At 48.4% G+C, this 16903-nt stretch overlaps 1 protein-coding gene across 1 annotated transcript in view; it reads left to right on the top strand.

Moving 5' to 3' along the window:
- The window catches only part of DERL3 (derlin 3), a 56216-nt gene that overhangs the window by 38973 nt on the left and 340 nt on the right, over positions 1–16903 (top strand). Inside the window, exons 5-6 of the mRNA XM_082245987.1 lie at positions 1710–1905; positions 13671–13761. Of these exons, the coding sequence (XP_082102113.1) occupies positions 1710–1905; positions 13671–13761 (287 nt within the window). The remainder of the gene's footprint in view (positions 1–1709; positions 1906–13670; positions 13762–16903) is intronic.

The following is a 16903-nucleotide window of genomic DNA, read 5'->3' as shown; positions in this document are numbered from 1 at the left end:
ACTTTAGGACTGAGGGGAGAATTAGGATGGAGGGGCTTTTGCTTGCCATGCAACTGAACACCACCTCCACCCAGAAAACAAAGGCTTAAGGACTGCTGCCCGTGCATCTAATGGGACAGAGGATCCAGAGGGACCCGTTGCCTCCATGAGAGGAGTTCAGCACCACTGAAAGACGGCAAACCAAAATAGAGAAGCTGACCACCCTATTGACCACAACAATATTTCTGTTCATTAAACTGAATATACATACACTATTACTTGTTTTTTCTAACTGGATTGCATTATATTTTTATCGTTTTGCTCTTTTGTTTTGATTGCATATAATAGATTTATTTAAATTGGTGTTTACTAATATTTTGTGCTGTTAAATCTTCTACTCTTTGGAAGGGCTTTTTTACTTTGTTTTAAAATAGCTGCTTCACTGGTCTAACACTTTATGGTGCAGTTCACTATTAATTTAAAAGCAAGAAAAACCTACCTAAAATACATTTAGTAAAATTGAAGTCAGTTGCTTACCTCAGCATGCTACTTCTACTCCATATTTTGTGTATAGCTAATGGCAGGGCTAGACAAATTTGCTTTGAATCTAGGAGCCAGCTTTTCTCTTTTTTTTGCCTGTCGGGGCTTTGTTTTCTGAGATGGAAAACTGTTTATCTCTAAAGGGGTCGCCTATAATTGAATACTCTGATATAATGGGAGGTCTCTAAGAGGAAGCTAATATGAGGGGACTCTAATGGGAGGAGGGGGTTGCTAATATAAAAAGGGACTCTGATCTAATGGGGGGCAGGGGGTCTCTAAATTGGGTGCCAATATAAAAAGGGACTTGATATAATAGGGGGTGTCTCTAAGAGTGGTGTTAATTTAAAGGGACTTTGATCTAATGGGGGTCTGTAAAGGGGGGGTGTGCGTGCTAATATAAGGTAACTGATATAACGGGGGGGTCTTCTATGGGGGTAATGCTGATATAGGGGGGGCCCCCTTAGTTGACATTCCCCTTGTATCGGTGCCTCTCCCAACTAGAGACCTTCATCCGAAAGACACCCCCGAATTAGCGCCCCTGCCCATAGATTGCCTTACTATCAGGATCCAGGAGCAGCTGTAAGCCAGTATCTGAAGCATGGATCCAGGGTTGAGCTGAAAGAGCTGGGAGGTGGCGCGGCTCAAGGGCTATTTTCCTCCACACCAGTGTGTGCAGCGTGTCAATGGTTGCCAGCACACCCAGCTGTCCCAGCAACCAATGACTGGAATACAATGGAGATCACTGAGGCAGGCGCCAGGCAGTGGAGAAGGCAGAGACCAACCCTAGTCGTTCTGCCACAGGCTGGAGCTGAATCAGCTACCCGGCGCTGCATATCCGGGGTGTCAGGCCCCGGATATGGAGTTGCTCATGCCTGGTCCCATTTGTGAATGGACTGGTGGGAGCCCAGGTGCTGGGATGGGATTTATTGTTTCCGTAGCGACCTGAGATTTGTAGAGCCCTGGCTAATGGAATTGTGACCCCCTCCCATGACGGCAGAAAATTACCACTTGCCATTTCTGTATTTTACAACACCTAAAGGTCTGATTGATCAGCTCAAATAGTAATTCCTGTACATTTATCTTGCGTTGTAAGTAGTTGAATGCCAGCTAGCTGTAATATTAACCTTCAGGGGAATCTATTGCGATTTAATTTACTTACAGCTTTTCTATTCTTCCTTAACATAAAACAGCTTTTTGGTCTTTTTTCCAGCCTCCCTTTCCTTAGCCAGGCCTTCACCCTCATGTTGGTGTATGTATGGTGTCGCAAAAATCCCTTCTTAAACATTAATGTCTTTGGACTTGTCACACTTCAGGCATCCTGTCTGCCCTGGGTTCTTCTGTGTTTCTCTTTGCTAACAGGAGATCCCATCCTTGTTGACTTGCTGGGTAAGAGGTATTTCTTAAGCTTGTAAGGGATGTATAGTCATTTTCTGCAAATTTTATTGGGGTCAGGAAATAAGGAAAAAAAAAAAAAAAAAAGCAGAATACTTATTAAATATGTAATTAAATCTGTTGCATTCTCATAGCTAGCATGTGGAGATCTCAGCTTTTTTCCCCCCCAATTCATCCTTACCTCCTGTTGAAAAAGCATATAGATTTACACATATGTGAATAAGTTAGAACAAGTGACTTATGATCCCCCATGATCCGTGGGGAAGATTTAGGACTAGTGGCACAGAGAACAGCTTGTGTTATACTCGGTTTAGAAAAAACTGAATTTTTGTAAAATCTTACCGTAAAATTCCTTTCTCTGAGTCCTCCGACAGTCTCCGCCCACTCATACAGTCTTCACCAATGGGGGGGTATTGACTTCCTCTCCTTAGGAGGAGCTAGGCAAAAGACTTGTTAAAACAAAAGCATTTACATACACACCCATGGGGGCTGTCCCACTGGTCCAATACCCCCCTGCAATAGCCATCCCAACTCAGTTGGGTAGCAAGCAGTTAAGTGTATAAGAACCCCAAAAGAGGGGCGAGGGCGGCGACTGTCGGAGGACTCAGAGAAAGGAATTTTACGGTTTACAAAAATTCAGTTTTCTCTTACGTCCTCCGACAGTCGCCACCCACTCATACAGTCTTCACCAATGGGGATGTCCCAAAGCAGTGTAGACGTGAGGGGTGGGAAACGCAACCATGAGAAAAGGCAACGCAGTACCCATATCAGAGAAAGGAACCTTACATGAACAGCAAGGGAACCTTCTGGGCAACAAAAAGCTCAACAACCCAGGAAAGCAAAAAACCAAGGGGGTGAACAACCCCAACAACCCACAAAACCTGGGTCCCCTACGGTACTGCCGCACAGAGAACTTTGCCGCCAAAGGAGGCATCAGCTGATGCCAGAACATCAAATTTGTAGAATTTTGAAAAAAGTGTGCACTGACGACCAAGTTGCCGCCTTGCACACCTGAGCTACCGAAGCCTGATGCCAGAGGGCCCAGGACATACTCACCGACCTGGTAGAGTGCGCCTTGACAGGGAAGGGTGGTACCCGTTCCCTCAACGAATAGGCCTGAACAATTGTCTGTCTGATCCATGTTGAAATGGTCGCCGCAGACGCAGCCATACCCTTCCGAGGTCCCTCAGGAAGGACAAAGAGAATCAGATTTTCGAAAGGACTCAATCGACGACAGGTAAACCCTGATCGCCCTGACAACATCCAAAGAATGCAAGGCAATCTCTTTTGGATGCTTACGATTCGCACAGAGCGAAGTTAAGACAAGGTCCTCATTGAGGTGAAAATCCGAAACCACCTTTGGAAGAAAGGACGGGTTAGGTCGCAAGACCACCTTATCCCTATGAACCACCAGGTAAGGGGAGCGGCAAGACAACGCCGCCAACTCCGACACTCTGCGAGTAGAAGTGATCGCCATCAGAAAAGCAACCTTTTTAGATAGCAGAGGCAACGAAATTTCCCTGATGTTTTCAAACAGGGAACGTTGTAACACGGACAGAACCAAGTTCAAGTCCCATGGAGGCAGAGGCTCCCTTCTAGGAGGGGCCAAGTGACGCACACCTTGAATAAAGGTGCAAATCAAAGAATTAGACGCCACAGGGCGCTGAAAAAGAACAGCCAGTGCAGAAACCTGGCCCTTAATCGTGGCCAACGCAAGGCGCTGGTCCACACCAGACTGAAGGAAAGCCAACACTCTCGCCGAGTATGAACGAGGAGAGAAACCCCTGGACTCACACCAGGCAAAATAAGCTTTCCATGTTCGGTAATAAATCTTACCAGACAAGGCTTTTCTAGCCTTGATTAAAGTAGGAATGACCTCTGAGGAGAGACCCGTCTGCCAGGACCTGGCTTTCAACAGCCATGCCGTTAAAGCCAGCGACTGTAAAGCAGGATGGAAGATCGGTCCCTGAGACAGCAGATCTTCCTGCATTGGCAGCCGCCATGGAGGCTCGACCGCCATGTGAACGATGTCCGCGTACCAGGACCGGCCTGGCCAGTATGGCGCAATCAGAATCACCAGTGTTTGTTCCGAGGCCACCCTGCGAAGGAATCTGAACAACTGAATCGGAGGAAAGGCATAGATCAGATGATACTGATGCCAAGGCACTACCAACGCATCCGAGGCGTCTGCCAGAGGATCGCGCGTTCTTGCCACGAACCTTTCCACCTTGTGGTTTAGCCGAGACGCGAACAGATCCACATCCGGGGATCCCCACTTCGCAGACAGCATTTGTAATACCTCCGGGTGCAGGGACCATTCCCCCTGGTCCAGGGTCTGGCGGCTCAGATAATCGGCCTGCCAATTCTCCACATCCGGAATGTGAACTGCCGATATCGCCGGGAAATGAGTCTCGGCCCAAGACAGAATACTGGTCACTTCCTGGGACGCCCGGGCACTTCTGGTGCCCCCTTGGTGGTTGATGTATGCCACCGCAGTGGCATTGTCCGTCTGCACCCGTACAGGACGGCCCTGAGGACGATCCGACCAGTGGAGCAGGCACAGCCTGATCGCTCTCAATTCCAATACGTTTATCAGAAGGGAGGATTCCTCCTCCGACCAAGTGCCCTGGGCAGATAGGTTGCCCAGGACGCCACCCCAACCCGACAGGCTGGCATCCGTGGTAATCTCTGTCCACAGTAATAGCCGGAAGGATTTCCCTTCCGATACAGCCGGGGACTGAAGCCACCAAAAGAGATTCATTCTGGTTTGGCGACTCAGACACTCTCACGTCCAAGGACTGAGGTAGTCTGTCCCATCTGGCCAGGATCTCCGCTTGGAGAGACCGCGTGTGAAACTGTGCAAATGGTATCGCCTCGAAGGCCGATAACATCAACCCCAGGGACCGCATACAGGTCCTGAGTGACGAGGATTCGTTGTCCCTGAGGGACCTGACCTCGGAATGCAGGGTCCGGAGCTTGTCCTCCGGCAAGAACACCTTTGCTTGAGCAGAGTCCAGAACCATTCCCAAATACAGGAGACAAACCGAAGGAGACAAGGTAGACTTCTGAACGTTGATGGTCCAACCGAACTCCTGGAGCGTCTGGACCGTAGTGGACAGATCGCGCAACAGGCTCTGACTGGCACTCGATCTTAACAGGAGATCGTCCAGATAACCCAAGACCGCAATTGCCCTGTGCCTGTAACAGGCGCCAACACCTTGTAATGACCCTTGGAGCCGAAGCGAGACCAAAAGGGTAACACCACAAACTGATAATGATCCTCCGCGATAGCGAATCGGAGGTACCTCTGATGACCCTGGAAAATGGGGATGTGCAGATACGCATCCTTCAGGTCGATAGAGGCCAGGAATTCTCCCGGACTCAGAGAGGCCACCACTGAGGGGAGCGATTCTATGCGGAACTTTGGAACGCGCACAAAGCGGTTCAGAGCTTTCAAGTCCAGAATCGGATGCACTTTGCCCCCCTCTCTGGGCACAGTGAACAGATTCGAGTAAAACCTCCGAAACCTGTCCCAATGAGGCACCGGGACGATTACCCCCTGAGCGAGAAGATCCTGTACTGCTTGATGCAGGTCTTTTAACCTCCCTGGGGTCAAATGAAGATTTGAGGGAAAGAATCTGTCTGCCGGCCGTGAAAGAAATTCGATCTTGTACCCTGATCAAATTATTTCCTGAACCCACCTGTCCTGAACTCGGAGCAGCCAAGGTTGGAGGAAACCGCGCAAACGTCCCCCCACCCCTGAAATGGGTGAGGGCGCCCCTTCAGGCAGAGGCGGATAGAGCCGCCGCACCAGCATGGCCGGATTTTTGTTTGCTGGCCCAGGGCTTTCTCTGGCCCTTGAAGGGTTTCCCCTTGTATTTTGTCTTGAAGGCACGAAAGGACCCCTGATTAGGTTTAGAGGCGGGACCCCGCTTGCCGCGGAAAAACTTGCCCTTAGGATTCTGGGGCAGCAGAATGCTCTTGCCCCCAGTGACTCCCTTAACCAATTTATCCAGGGATTCTCCAAAAGGGCGAGACCCCGCATAGGAAATATCAGCCACCACCTTTCTAGATTTCTGGTCAGCCGACCAGCTCTTCAACCATATCAGCCGATGGTTAAGAACCGCGACACTGGACAGGCGCGCAGCCAAAGGGGCCTCATTTAGGGCCGCACCGCACAAATACATGACTCCTTGATAAATCTGGTCCACCATCTCCACGGTAGTGGGGGGGGGGGGGGGGGCAGAATCAGCCACGAGTGTGCGTCTGAGCACCTTGGTCCAATCCGCCAAGGCCTGAGCCACCATGATCGAGGCGAAAATAGGCTTGAGCATGGAACCCGCCACCACATTAGGTGTGGCGGGCAAGTGATTCCAGCCTCCTATCCGTAGGATCCCTAAATACCGGAGAATCTTCGGTAGGAACCAGAGAAGCCTTGTTCAATCTGGCTACAGTGTGATCCACTTGAGGAGCCACACACCAGCGTGCAACCGTAGTAGACGCAAAAGGATAGAGAAGTTGAAACCTTTTAGGCACCGTGAAGGTGTGTTTCAAATTGCGCCATTGCTCATTCACAGTGTGATGAAACTCAGCGGGGCAGGGAAAAACCTGCGCCGTTTTGCGGGTTCTGTGTGTACCAAAAGATGACAATGCCCGGAGGATTGGGCTCATCCTCTAAATGTAGTGTTTCTTTAATGGCAGAAATCAGCGCGTCCATAGCTGCGCGTTCCTCTGGCGTCCCAGGGGGGGAATCATCCACCCCTGTAACCTACGCCTCCCCCTCAGACTCTTGCGGGTCCTGAGAAGAGCGAGACCCTGACAGGGGTACGCTACCTACAGCAACCATGTCCCATTCAGAATCAGAAGAAAAAGAAATCCTAGGCCTTTTTCTAGCAGCACGTTCCGTCAGCACATCCATTTTGGACACCAAAGTCGCCACAACAGCAGCCAAATTAGTCAGAGTAGAGGATTCAGAAGAACTTGAATCCCCCACCAAGGCTGGAGGGAATTTGCTGTCCTGGGATTCCGTTGCAAAAAAAGTTTTTTTTTTTTTTTTTTTTTTATAAAGGTACTGGCCCTTTAAGTGTGCCACGGACCCCGCAGCACACCGCTACAATGACTGTGGAACACAGACCCCCCGCAGGGACAAACTGAAGCCAGGAAGATTGCACAATGGAGGAAAAGAAAGGACAGCAGGACAGAGCTCCACAAGTGTGTTACCAGCTCCTTCGGTCGCTCCTGAGTAAAGGAAGGAAGTGATGTCACAGCAGAGACTGAACTGAGGCTGCAGGCTAAGGAAACATGGATGCCTATGCAAATCAATGGAAGGCTTTGGCAAAATGGCCACCGACATGTGCTCGGAACGATAGTTTGCCACACACAAGATGGTGCCGCAAGGCGCCAAAATACACTACTTACAATGCTGTATAAGCGCCCACAGTGAAGCCAGACATGCTGCCCACACCTAAAATGGCAGACCGGCGGTTTTTAACCCCGCAGCGGTCGCCACACGTGTCTGTACCTCCAAGCACCCTCAAGTGACACAGGAGAGGGATCCCCCAAAACCCCACACAGCGCTGGCTGTGAGAGAAAAGACCCCCGCAGGGACCGGGATCAGGGAGCCCAAAACGCACAGACATAGGGGACACTACAGACACACAGGACTGCCAACCCCAGACAGAGGCCCCACACAGAGTGTACTTACCTGTACCCGATGGCGTGGGGTGCCTCATATCAAATGGGAAACCGCCCACCCTCAGATGGCAGGGGAGTGCCATCAGCCAAAAACGCAGGACACCAGTAGTGCATGGACGAACCGTGGATGTGTGAGGTGAGGTAGCCACCTCACAAGGCTGCATCCCTGAGGACAGGTATGGGTCGTTTGTGAGGCCAGGGCGAACACATAGCCTAATAAACGCTCAATGGCGGGCTGGGATTCCATCTGACCCTCTGTCCTGGAGAACCAGGACGGCCAGTCCGATTCCCAGCTCCGCAAACGCCGTCTTGATCCGAAGATCCGACTAACGCTGACAAAATAAACAGCTAGTAATGCAAAGAAAAAAATGAAATTTTCATAAAATAAAATCATAAAATAGAAGAAGGCTGAGACTGTAGCCCCAGCACAGGGAAGCCTGACTACTCCTGAACTAGGCAGAAGACAAACTGAGTTGGGATGGCTATTGCATGGGGGGTATTGGAACAGTGGGACAGCCCCCATGGGTGTGTCTATGTAAATGCTTTTGTTTTAACAAGTCTTTTGCCTAGCTACTCCTAAGGAGAGGAAGTCAATACCCCCATTGGTGAAGACTGTATGAGTGGGCGGCGACTGTCGGAGGACGCAAGAGAAACTATTGTGAAAATGTTCTTTCTAGAGCAAAGAAATGTGTGCATGATGTGCAATTCTAGCCATGGAGCGTCACTTTGGAGCTCTGCCAAAATTAAAGCCCAAATTCCCCAAACACTTGTTTTTATAGATTTTTGTACCTGGTTAAGGATTAGAATCTTTGTCTGTATACTCATTGAGGAGATTTGCCTTTATTTCCTGTCCTGGTTACACTTGGATAAGAAATATTCATGTATGACATGCCAGAAAGAAGAGCAATAACACCTAAATGATATCCTAAACTCTTCTCCACTCTACTGAATTAACGGGTTTGGTTCATGGCCTCTGAACTTCATGCCACACAATCTCCAAGACAGGAAGATAGGGGAAACCTCTCCTTATTTGTACAAATTGTAATCTATATAAAAAAAAAAAAAACCTGGATTTTTGTAAGAACTCAAGGTAAAAATCCTTTTCTCTGAAGTTCATTGACAGACACAGCTCTTATGCTTCTTATACCATAGGGTTATGCTCCTCACTACAGGAGGCAGTTTCGTAGCAAGCAGTGATAAGACGACACAAACTATCCCCATAACAGAGGGGCGGGTGCTGCATCTGTCAATGGACTTCGGAGAAAAGGAATTCACGGTAAGTTCTTACAAAAATCCAGTTTTCTCTATCATCCTTTGACAAACGCAGCTCTTATGCTTCTTATACCATAGGGACATCCCAAAGCAGCGTAGGCATGATGGGTGGGAAGAATGCAACCAAAAAACAGGTAATGTTTTTCCAAAGGTTAAACGTAGTCAACTGGGTAACAAAGCTCAAACAAGAACAACAGGAGCTTACCCCAAAAAGAAAAAATATAAACCCCTGAAAGAGAAAAACTAGTCTCTAAACAGCAGCCTGCAAATCTTTATAAACAAAGTATGCATCCGAAGATGCCAACAAAACTACCTTGTAGAATTCTGTAAAAGTATGCACAGACGACCAGGTCGCCACCTCACACACTTGAGTAACAGAGGCTTGATGATGAAAGAGGCACTCAGCGCGCTCTGGTAGAATAAGCTATCACAGGGAAAGGTGGAACCTGACCCTTCAATGAATAAGCCTGTACAACCGTCTGCCTAATCCATCTGGATATAGTCGCAGCAGATGCAGCCAACCCCTTAGGAGATAAGGACAAGAGTCCGATTTGCCAAAGGACTCCATGGCCGACTGGTAAACCCAGATCGCCCGAACCACATCCAGAGAGTGCAAGGCAATTTCCTTGGGAGGCTTAGGACAGAGCAAAGGCAAAACAATGTCTTAATTTAAATGGAAATCAGAAACCACCTTAGGAAGAAAAGACGGATTAGGTCAAAAAGCTGAGTTAGACTTACCGGTAACTCCTTTTCTAATAGTCTTCCAGGACAGCCCATGAGACCTAGGGCTCCTCCTACCAGGACAGGAAACACATTATACCCAATCAAACAAAGCCCTCAGCAGGGTAGGAATCATACTCAGAGACCTCCATCTTTCAGCACCTGGCCTTCAACAGCCATGACGTTAAAGCCAGCGATTGTAAAGCAGGATGGAAGATCGGCCCCTGAGACAGCAGATCTTCCCTCAGGAGGCAACTGCCAGGGAGGCTCAACTACCATCTTTAGCAGGTGTGCGTACCAAGACCGACAAGGCCAGTCTGGTGCCACCAGAATCACCGGAACATTTTCCAACGCCATCCTGCAGAGAAACCTCGACAACAGCTGTATCGGAGGAAAGGCATAAAATCAGCCAATACTGGCTCCAAGGAGCTACCAATGCGTCTGTGGCGTCAGCCAAAGGATCCAAATCTCTGGCCATGAACCTTTGCAACTTTTTGTTCAGCCGAGGTGCAAACAGGTTGACCTCCGGGTTCCCCCAACAGACACACAGGAGACTAAATACCTCCGGATGTAGGGACCATTCCCCGTGATCCAGAACCCGATGACTCAGGTAATCTGCTAGCCAATTCTCCACTCCCGGAATGTGAACTGCAGAGAGCCGGAACATATCCTTCCGCCAAATTCAGAATCTCAGCCCCCTCCTGGGCCTGCCGGGCACCCTTTGTGCCCCCCCTTGATGATTGATGTAGGCCACAGCCGTGGCAATGTCTGATTGGCTCCGACCCGGGCGACCGCACAGCCGATTTGTCCAATAGATCAGACAAAGCTTGATTGCTAGTTACAGAACATTGATCGGTAAAGACGACTCCTCTGTCAACTAGACCCCCTGGGCACAGAGGTTGTCCAGCACTCCGCCCCAGCCCGACAGGCTGGCATCCGTGCTGACCACCGACCACAGCAGCAGTAGAAAGGACTTGCCCTGACTCAGGGCAGGCGACTGAAGCCACCAACAGAGCATTGACCTCGTGAGTCGGCTCAAACATATTCTGTCTAAGGACTGTGGATCCTTGTTCCACTTGACAAGGATCTCATTTAGCAGAGGCCTGGAATAAAAACGTAGCGTATGGGACCGCCTCAAAGCCGACACTATCAGACCCAGGGCTCTCATGCATGTCCGTAGAGAAGAGAGATCGCTTTCCAGCAGCATCTCTCCCTGCAACTTCTGAAGATTGTCCCTGGGAAGACTTTGCTCTCAACAGGAGATTGTCCAGATATCCTAGCATTGCAATCCCTCTTTTGTGCAGCAACGCCAACACTGGGGCCAAAACCTTGGTGAAGACTCTGGGGGGGGCGGAGGTGAGACCAAAGGTTTACGCCACAAATGAAAGTGCTCCTCAGTCACCGCAAAACGGAGATACCTCTGGTGTCCCCCGTATATAGGGATGTGCATCTTTGAGATCGATGGAGTTTAGAAAAACCCTGATTTAAAGACGCTACTACCGACCAAATGGATTCCATCCGAAACCTCTGCACCCGCACAAAGCGGTTCAGAGACTTGAGGTCCAAAATAGGACGCACCTTGCCCTCTTTCTTGGGCACCTTGAACAGGTTTTAATAAAAACATCAAAATCGTTCCTGCGGAGCAACCGACACAAATCACTCCTTGTGCAAGGAGGTCCTGCACTGCCTCCCTGAGATCCTTCAAGCAATCTGCAGACAGACGAAGATTTGAGGGAAAGAATCTGTCTGCTGGCCAAGACCGAAATTCGATCTTGTACACCTGATCGAATCGGTTCGTGAACCCATTTGTCCTAGATCATAGACAACCAAGGTTCCTGAAAGAAATGCAGATGTCCCCCCCCACCCCAGAAATGGGTGAGGGCACCCCTTCATGCAGAAGAGGATTTGTCCGCCAAAACCGGACTGACTGACTGGTATTGGGCTTACCCGACCAAGCCTTTTTGCTCGCTCCAGAGGCCCTGAACGGTTTACCTTTCTCTAGTGCTCCTGAGGCACAAAAAACACCTATGAGCCATGAAAGAGCTCCCACCTATCACAGGGCGCTTTGCCTTTGGAGGATTGGGTGAAGAAGAGTACTCTTACACCCCCCCCCCCCCCTTTAAGCCTTATATCAACTAATCCAAGGAGTCTCCAAACAATCGCTCACCCAGAAAGGGGTGATCTGTTAAGGCCTTCTTAGAAGCCTGGTCAGCCGACCAGCTCTTAAGCCACACCATGCGGTGTATGGCAATCCCTACAGCAACCAAGGATGCATCACACAAACACCAGGGCTTGGGTCATCTGGTCCGTGAGTTCAATCAAGGTCGGGGGAAACTATCTCAGTGTTCAAGTTACCCCCTAAGAACCTTAACCCATTCCGTTACCGTCTGTGAAACCAGAACTGACACAAAAATCGGTTTTAGTACCAAACCTGCCAAAACATGGTGCTGGCGGGAAAAGGGATTCCACGCGTCTATCCACCGAGTCATCTTCCACGGGTACCACAGTAAATTTGTTAAACCTAGAAACAGGGTGGTCCACCCTAGGTGGCACCTTCCAGCAGTTCGAGACCGAGTCAGCAAAGGGATAACGGCGTTTAAAGCGATTTGGCACCACCAGCACGTGCTTAATGCGCCACCATTGTTTATTCACAATATCGTGAAACTCCGACAAGTAAACACCTGACCCGATTCCTGGGCATTGTGGGAACCAAAAACTACCCGCGTTTCTGACTGTGTGGGCTCATCAGTCAATAGTAAAGTTTCCCTTACTGAACAAATCAGGGCTTCCACCATAGCGTGTTCCCACGCTGCAGCCGAGGACGAGTCCTCTTCGCCATCCGATTGGGAGGACAGGGATCCCTCTGGGAGGGGGTTGTCCGTGGCAACCAATATCAGTATCTGAGTCAGAAGACAGAGAAGGCAGTGGCCATTTTTTGCTAGCAACTTGATTCATGACAAGATCCACCTTTGGATGCCAGACTTCCAAATGCTGCAGAAAAAGGCACTATGGACTGCGAGCCGGACGTACCGGCAGTCGCACTGAGGGGGTCTGATGGAGAATTTACCGCCTGGAACTCTAATTTGCAATGTCACAAAAAAAGTGCACTGCCTCTTTAAATTCTCAATCACGGTCCGCACCGCCTGATCGTGCTGTACTCAGAGTTACCCTTTAAACAGTGGCAGGTAGCAGAGTGCACAGGGAATACCCAGAAACAACCCCAAATACTGTACCACCACAGAGGAACCAGCATTGTCTGCAGCATGGAGAACTGAGCACAGGAAGTGACATCAATCCACAAGAGGCCGAACTGCCTGCGTAGCTCCAGGCTATAACAAAATGTCGCCAATACAATGTATAGGAAAGCCCAGGGAAAATGGTCACATCACCTCTCACACAGGGAGCCGATACCCACACCTAAGTTGGCGGCTGAATGCTGCCAAGTGGTCAGGACCCAGATACAAAGCCACAACAGGGATCTACCTAAAAAGACCACTCAGGATAAGGTACCGCTGTACACCCCCCCCCTCGGGTGCCAGGCCCCCGAATATAGCGCCCAAATGCGGGAGCAGGGAGGGCAGGGCTGGAACCCTGATAGGCCAGGGGGATTCACTTCACTAGGCAGCAAGAAACTGGCTTGTGGCAGAGTGTGTGGGGTTATGCCGTGAAGGACAGCCCCTGTAGGCGTGTCAGTGAATTTTTTCACTGCCTAGTACTACTCCTGTAGGGGGCAGCATAACCCTATGGTATAAGAAGCATAAGAACTGCGTCTGTCAATGGACGACAGAGAAAAAATAGGTTTGGCTGGTGTTTGCCGTCACTGCCTTTCTCAGTCTGTATATGCCAACTCTAGTGGAGTATACTCAACCACATCTGACAGCCAAAGCTGTTGGAGGTGGTCAAAAGGAGGTGACCTCACTGTAGGGTTCTACAGGTACATTTGAATTCATACACCAAGTTTCTTAGGAATATGACAGCAAGACAAATCATATCAGGTTAAGTGGTGTTGTCATGCCAAGGCCAATTTATGTGCGCTTTATATTTACAAATTTTTGATGGCCTTTTTTTTCCAGGCATTGCAGCTGGACATATTTACTTTTTTCTAGAAGATGTTTTCCCAAACCAGCCTGGAGGAAAAAAGCTTTTAGTTACTCCTGCTATTTTGTGAGTATTAAAACACAGAAAATGACTGTCCTCATTCCATTTGTTTACATATAGCTCTGGCAAGACTTAAGAAGTCTACTTGCTGAAAGTTTAAAGCCAGAACATCCTGTGCTTTTAAGATAATCCATGCAAAAGATACAACGGATGGCACTGAGAACAAGAGGTGATTAACAGACTAATATAGCGTTCGTTTATAGCCTTCGTTCACTTTTTACCTTAGATCAGCACACATGGGAGAAAGGGTATATAAAGATAACTGGACATGAAATGATGACTTAGCAATTTAGTTGGTTAATGTCTATGTTGAGAATTCAGAGACAAATAAACCCAAGATAACAGCATCACAAGACTCTTAAGAAATGTGTGCTAAGAGAAATACAGAGGCTGCCATAATGAATTACTAATCTAGAACAAGTATGCATGAAATAGCATCCTAAATACAATTTCCATTACAGTGTTCCTGTACATTACAACCATACCCAAAACAATGTAGTAAAAGGACAGAACATTTGTCTGGTATTTGTTTGTTTCTGTATGGGAGATTTGCCCCACAGCTCTAGACTACAGCTGGCCATACTGATAAAATACAACTTACAATTTTTCAAGAACTTTATTTCAATTTTCTAATCATTACTGAGGTCAAATTGAGGTTCTGTTGACTGGAGTGACAAGAAAGAAGCAGGATAGAATTTTTTCTTGAACGAATTTCTAATATTAAATGGGTTTATTATACAGGAAATTACATTAAAGCGATTTATTTTTTTTCTTAAAAAATAACACGGTATGCTTATCTGTCCTGTGTAATGCTTTTGCACAGAGCAGCTCAGATCCTCCTCTTGGGTCCCTCTTCGGTGCTCCTGGCTCCTCCCTCCTGTCGAGTTCCCCCACAGCAAGGAGCATGCTATGGGGGCACCAGAGCCGAGTCACAGCTCCCGGTGTCCATTCAGACACAGAGCCATGGCCAGGCCCTGCCCAGTTTCTCTCCTCATTGGCTGGCTAACTTTAATTCAGGGCTCGACAAAGCCCAGAAGCCTTGTTTAACCAGAAATCGGGTCTCGGCGCCAGGGCTCCCACCAGCCTATCCACCGCTGCCAGTGGCACCAAGATATGAGCAACTCCTTGGGCTGCCGCCCACTGAGCGCCTCACCTTCTTCCTTCCTTTGCGTGGGGAAATGATTGGGCAGCCCTTCAGCCTCTTGCCCTGTCCATTAGCCAGAGTTTTCCACCCCTTTTGGCCCTCCCCCAATCAGGAGGCGAGCTTGGGACAGCGGCTGTCCAGGAAGATGGCGAGGACACCACGCAGTGGAGCCAGCAGTGGGACTCGGATCTGCCCGATGGGTGAGAGTGACCTGGCCGAGCACTGCAGGGAGGGTAGCCCGAGATGGGGCCCGGGAGCTGGAAGAACTCTACTATCCAGGTGAGAGGAGACGCCCCACCCACAGTGTAAAAGGAGGGGGGACACTGTGTGAGAGGAATGTGTGACTGACCACAGTGTCTCAGCAACCCCCCTTAGATCAGAGTACTTTTATGTTAGCACCCCCCATTAGACCAGAGTCCCTTTGTTAGCACTCCCATTAGAGATCCCCCCGTTAGATCAGAGTACCTTTATACTAGAACCCCCCATTATATCAGTGTCCCCTTTTATCAGAAGTTTCCCTTTAGAGATCAACGGTTGGCCATCTCTGTCACCGAAAACAAAGCCCCGCCAGTAAAAAAAATAAATAAAAAAAATATGGCTCCTACCTTTTTTTAGCTGGCTTCTAGATTTAAAGCAAACTTGTCTAGCCCTGCTTTAATTAACAGCAGCAGGAGCCAATGGCGCTGTGCTGCTGCCTCAGCCAATGGGGAGGGGAGTCCCGGGCAGCCAAGACATTCCAACATCACTGTATCTAGAGGGACCTCAGGTAAGTATTAGAGGGGCTGCTGCACACAGAAGGCTTTATCTTCATGCATAGAATGCATGAAGATAAAAAAAAAAACCTTCTGCCTTAACCACTTTATTCTAAAATCAGATACTGAAAGCAAAACAAAATTGCTTTCAATCATCATTTGTCAAGTCAAATGTACTTTGAATTTCTGTATAAATTTTTTTTTTTTTTTTTTTAATCTGCTAGCGTATGGGCAATTTAAAGTGGTTCTAAAGGCTCAAGATGTTTTACCTTCATGCATTCTATACATGAAGGTGAAAAAAAAAAAAACCTGTGTGCAGCAGCCTTGCCAATACTTACCTGAGCCCCATCTTGATCCATCAATGTGCTCAAGAGCCTCGGCTCTCCAGGGACCCTCAATCCTCATTGGCTGAGGCTGGAGCCATTGGCTCATGCTTCTGTCAATCACAGCCAGTGAGATAATCAGGAGCGGGAGGGGCCGAGCCACGGCTGTGTGTGTGAATAGCCATGCAGAACCACAGCTCGGGTGAAAGCCTGCTTGGGTGTCTCCACAGCAAGCCGCTTTCTGTGGGGGCACTTGGCAGGAGGGAGGGGCCAGGAGCACTGGAGGGAGACCTGAGGAGGATTGGAGCTGCTCTGTCCAAAACCATTACACAGAGCAGGCAAGTAAAATAGGTTTGTCATTTAAAAAAAAGACAAGACTTCTAGTTTATAATGCTATTACTAATTAGATGCTTTTGTTTTTAATTAGATGTGTTTTTGCTGTCCGCTGCACCATTTAGCCTGGGCAAAACAGAAGGTTAATTCTGACATGCAAAAATTGCTTGCCACCACACAAACTACTGCAGATAAAATTAACTTGTTAGGAGTGGATATAGATATGCATGATTTACTACAATCTGTGTTTGTAAATGGAAATAAATTGTCACTAGACAAATTTATCTATAAATCTTGTATCTGCCAGCACGCTCAGGACTGGAGTCTAAAAAGCATACAAGTATTAACGCCTATAACATAAGTTGACATAACTATGGAGACAACCCTAAATGTGCTCACATTTCATTAGAAGCGGCCATTACATAAAACCTCAACAATACCCTTTGCCCCTTGCTCAATTCAGCCAATCTGGGCAGGACTGAATGTCAAACTAACCTGTTGGGTCTGTTTAACCGTTAATATGTTTAAAAACATTAGTTTGTCATTGTTCTGACATCATACCAAGTTAAGAACCAGAAAATGTATTTATGCTGTGA

The sequence above is a fragment of the Pelophylax lessonae genome (assembly GCF_965119305.1).
Source record: "Pelophylax lessonae genome assembly, chromosome: 1".
Classification (NCBI taxonomy): Eukaryota; Metazoa; Chordata; class Amphibia; order Anura; family Ranidae; genus Pelophylax; species Pelophylax lessonae.
Note: the sequence above shows the minus strand (reverse complement) of the source record. Positions and strands in the feature narration are given on the sequence as shown.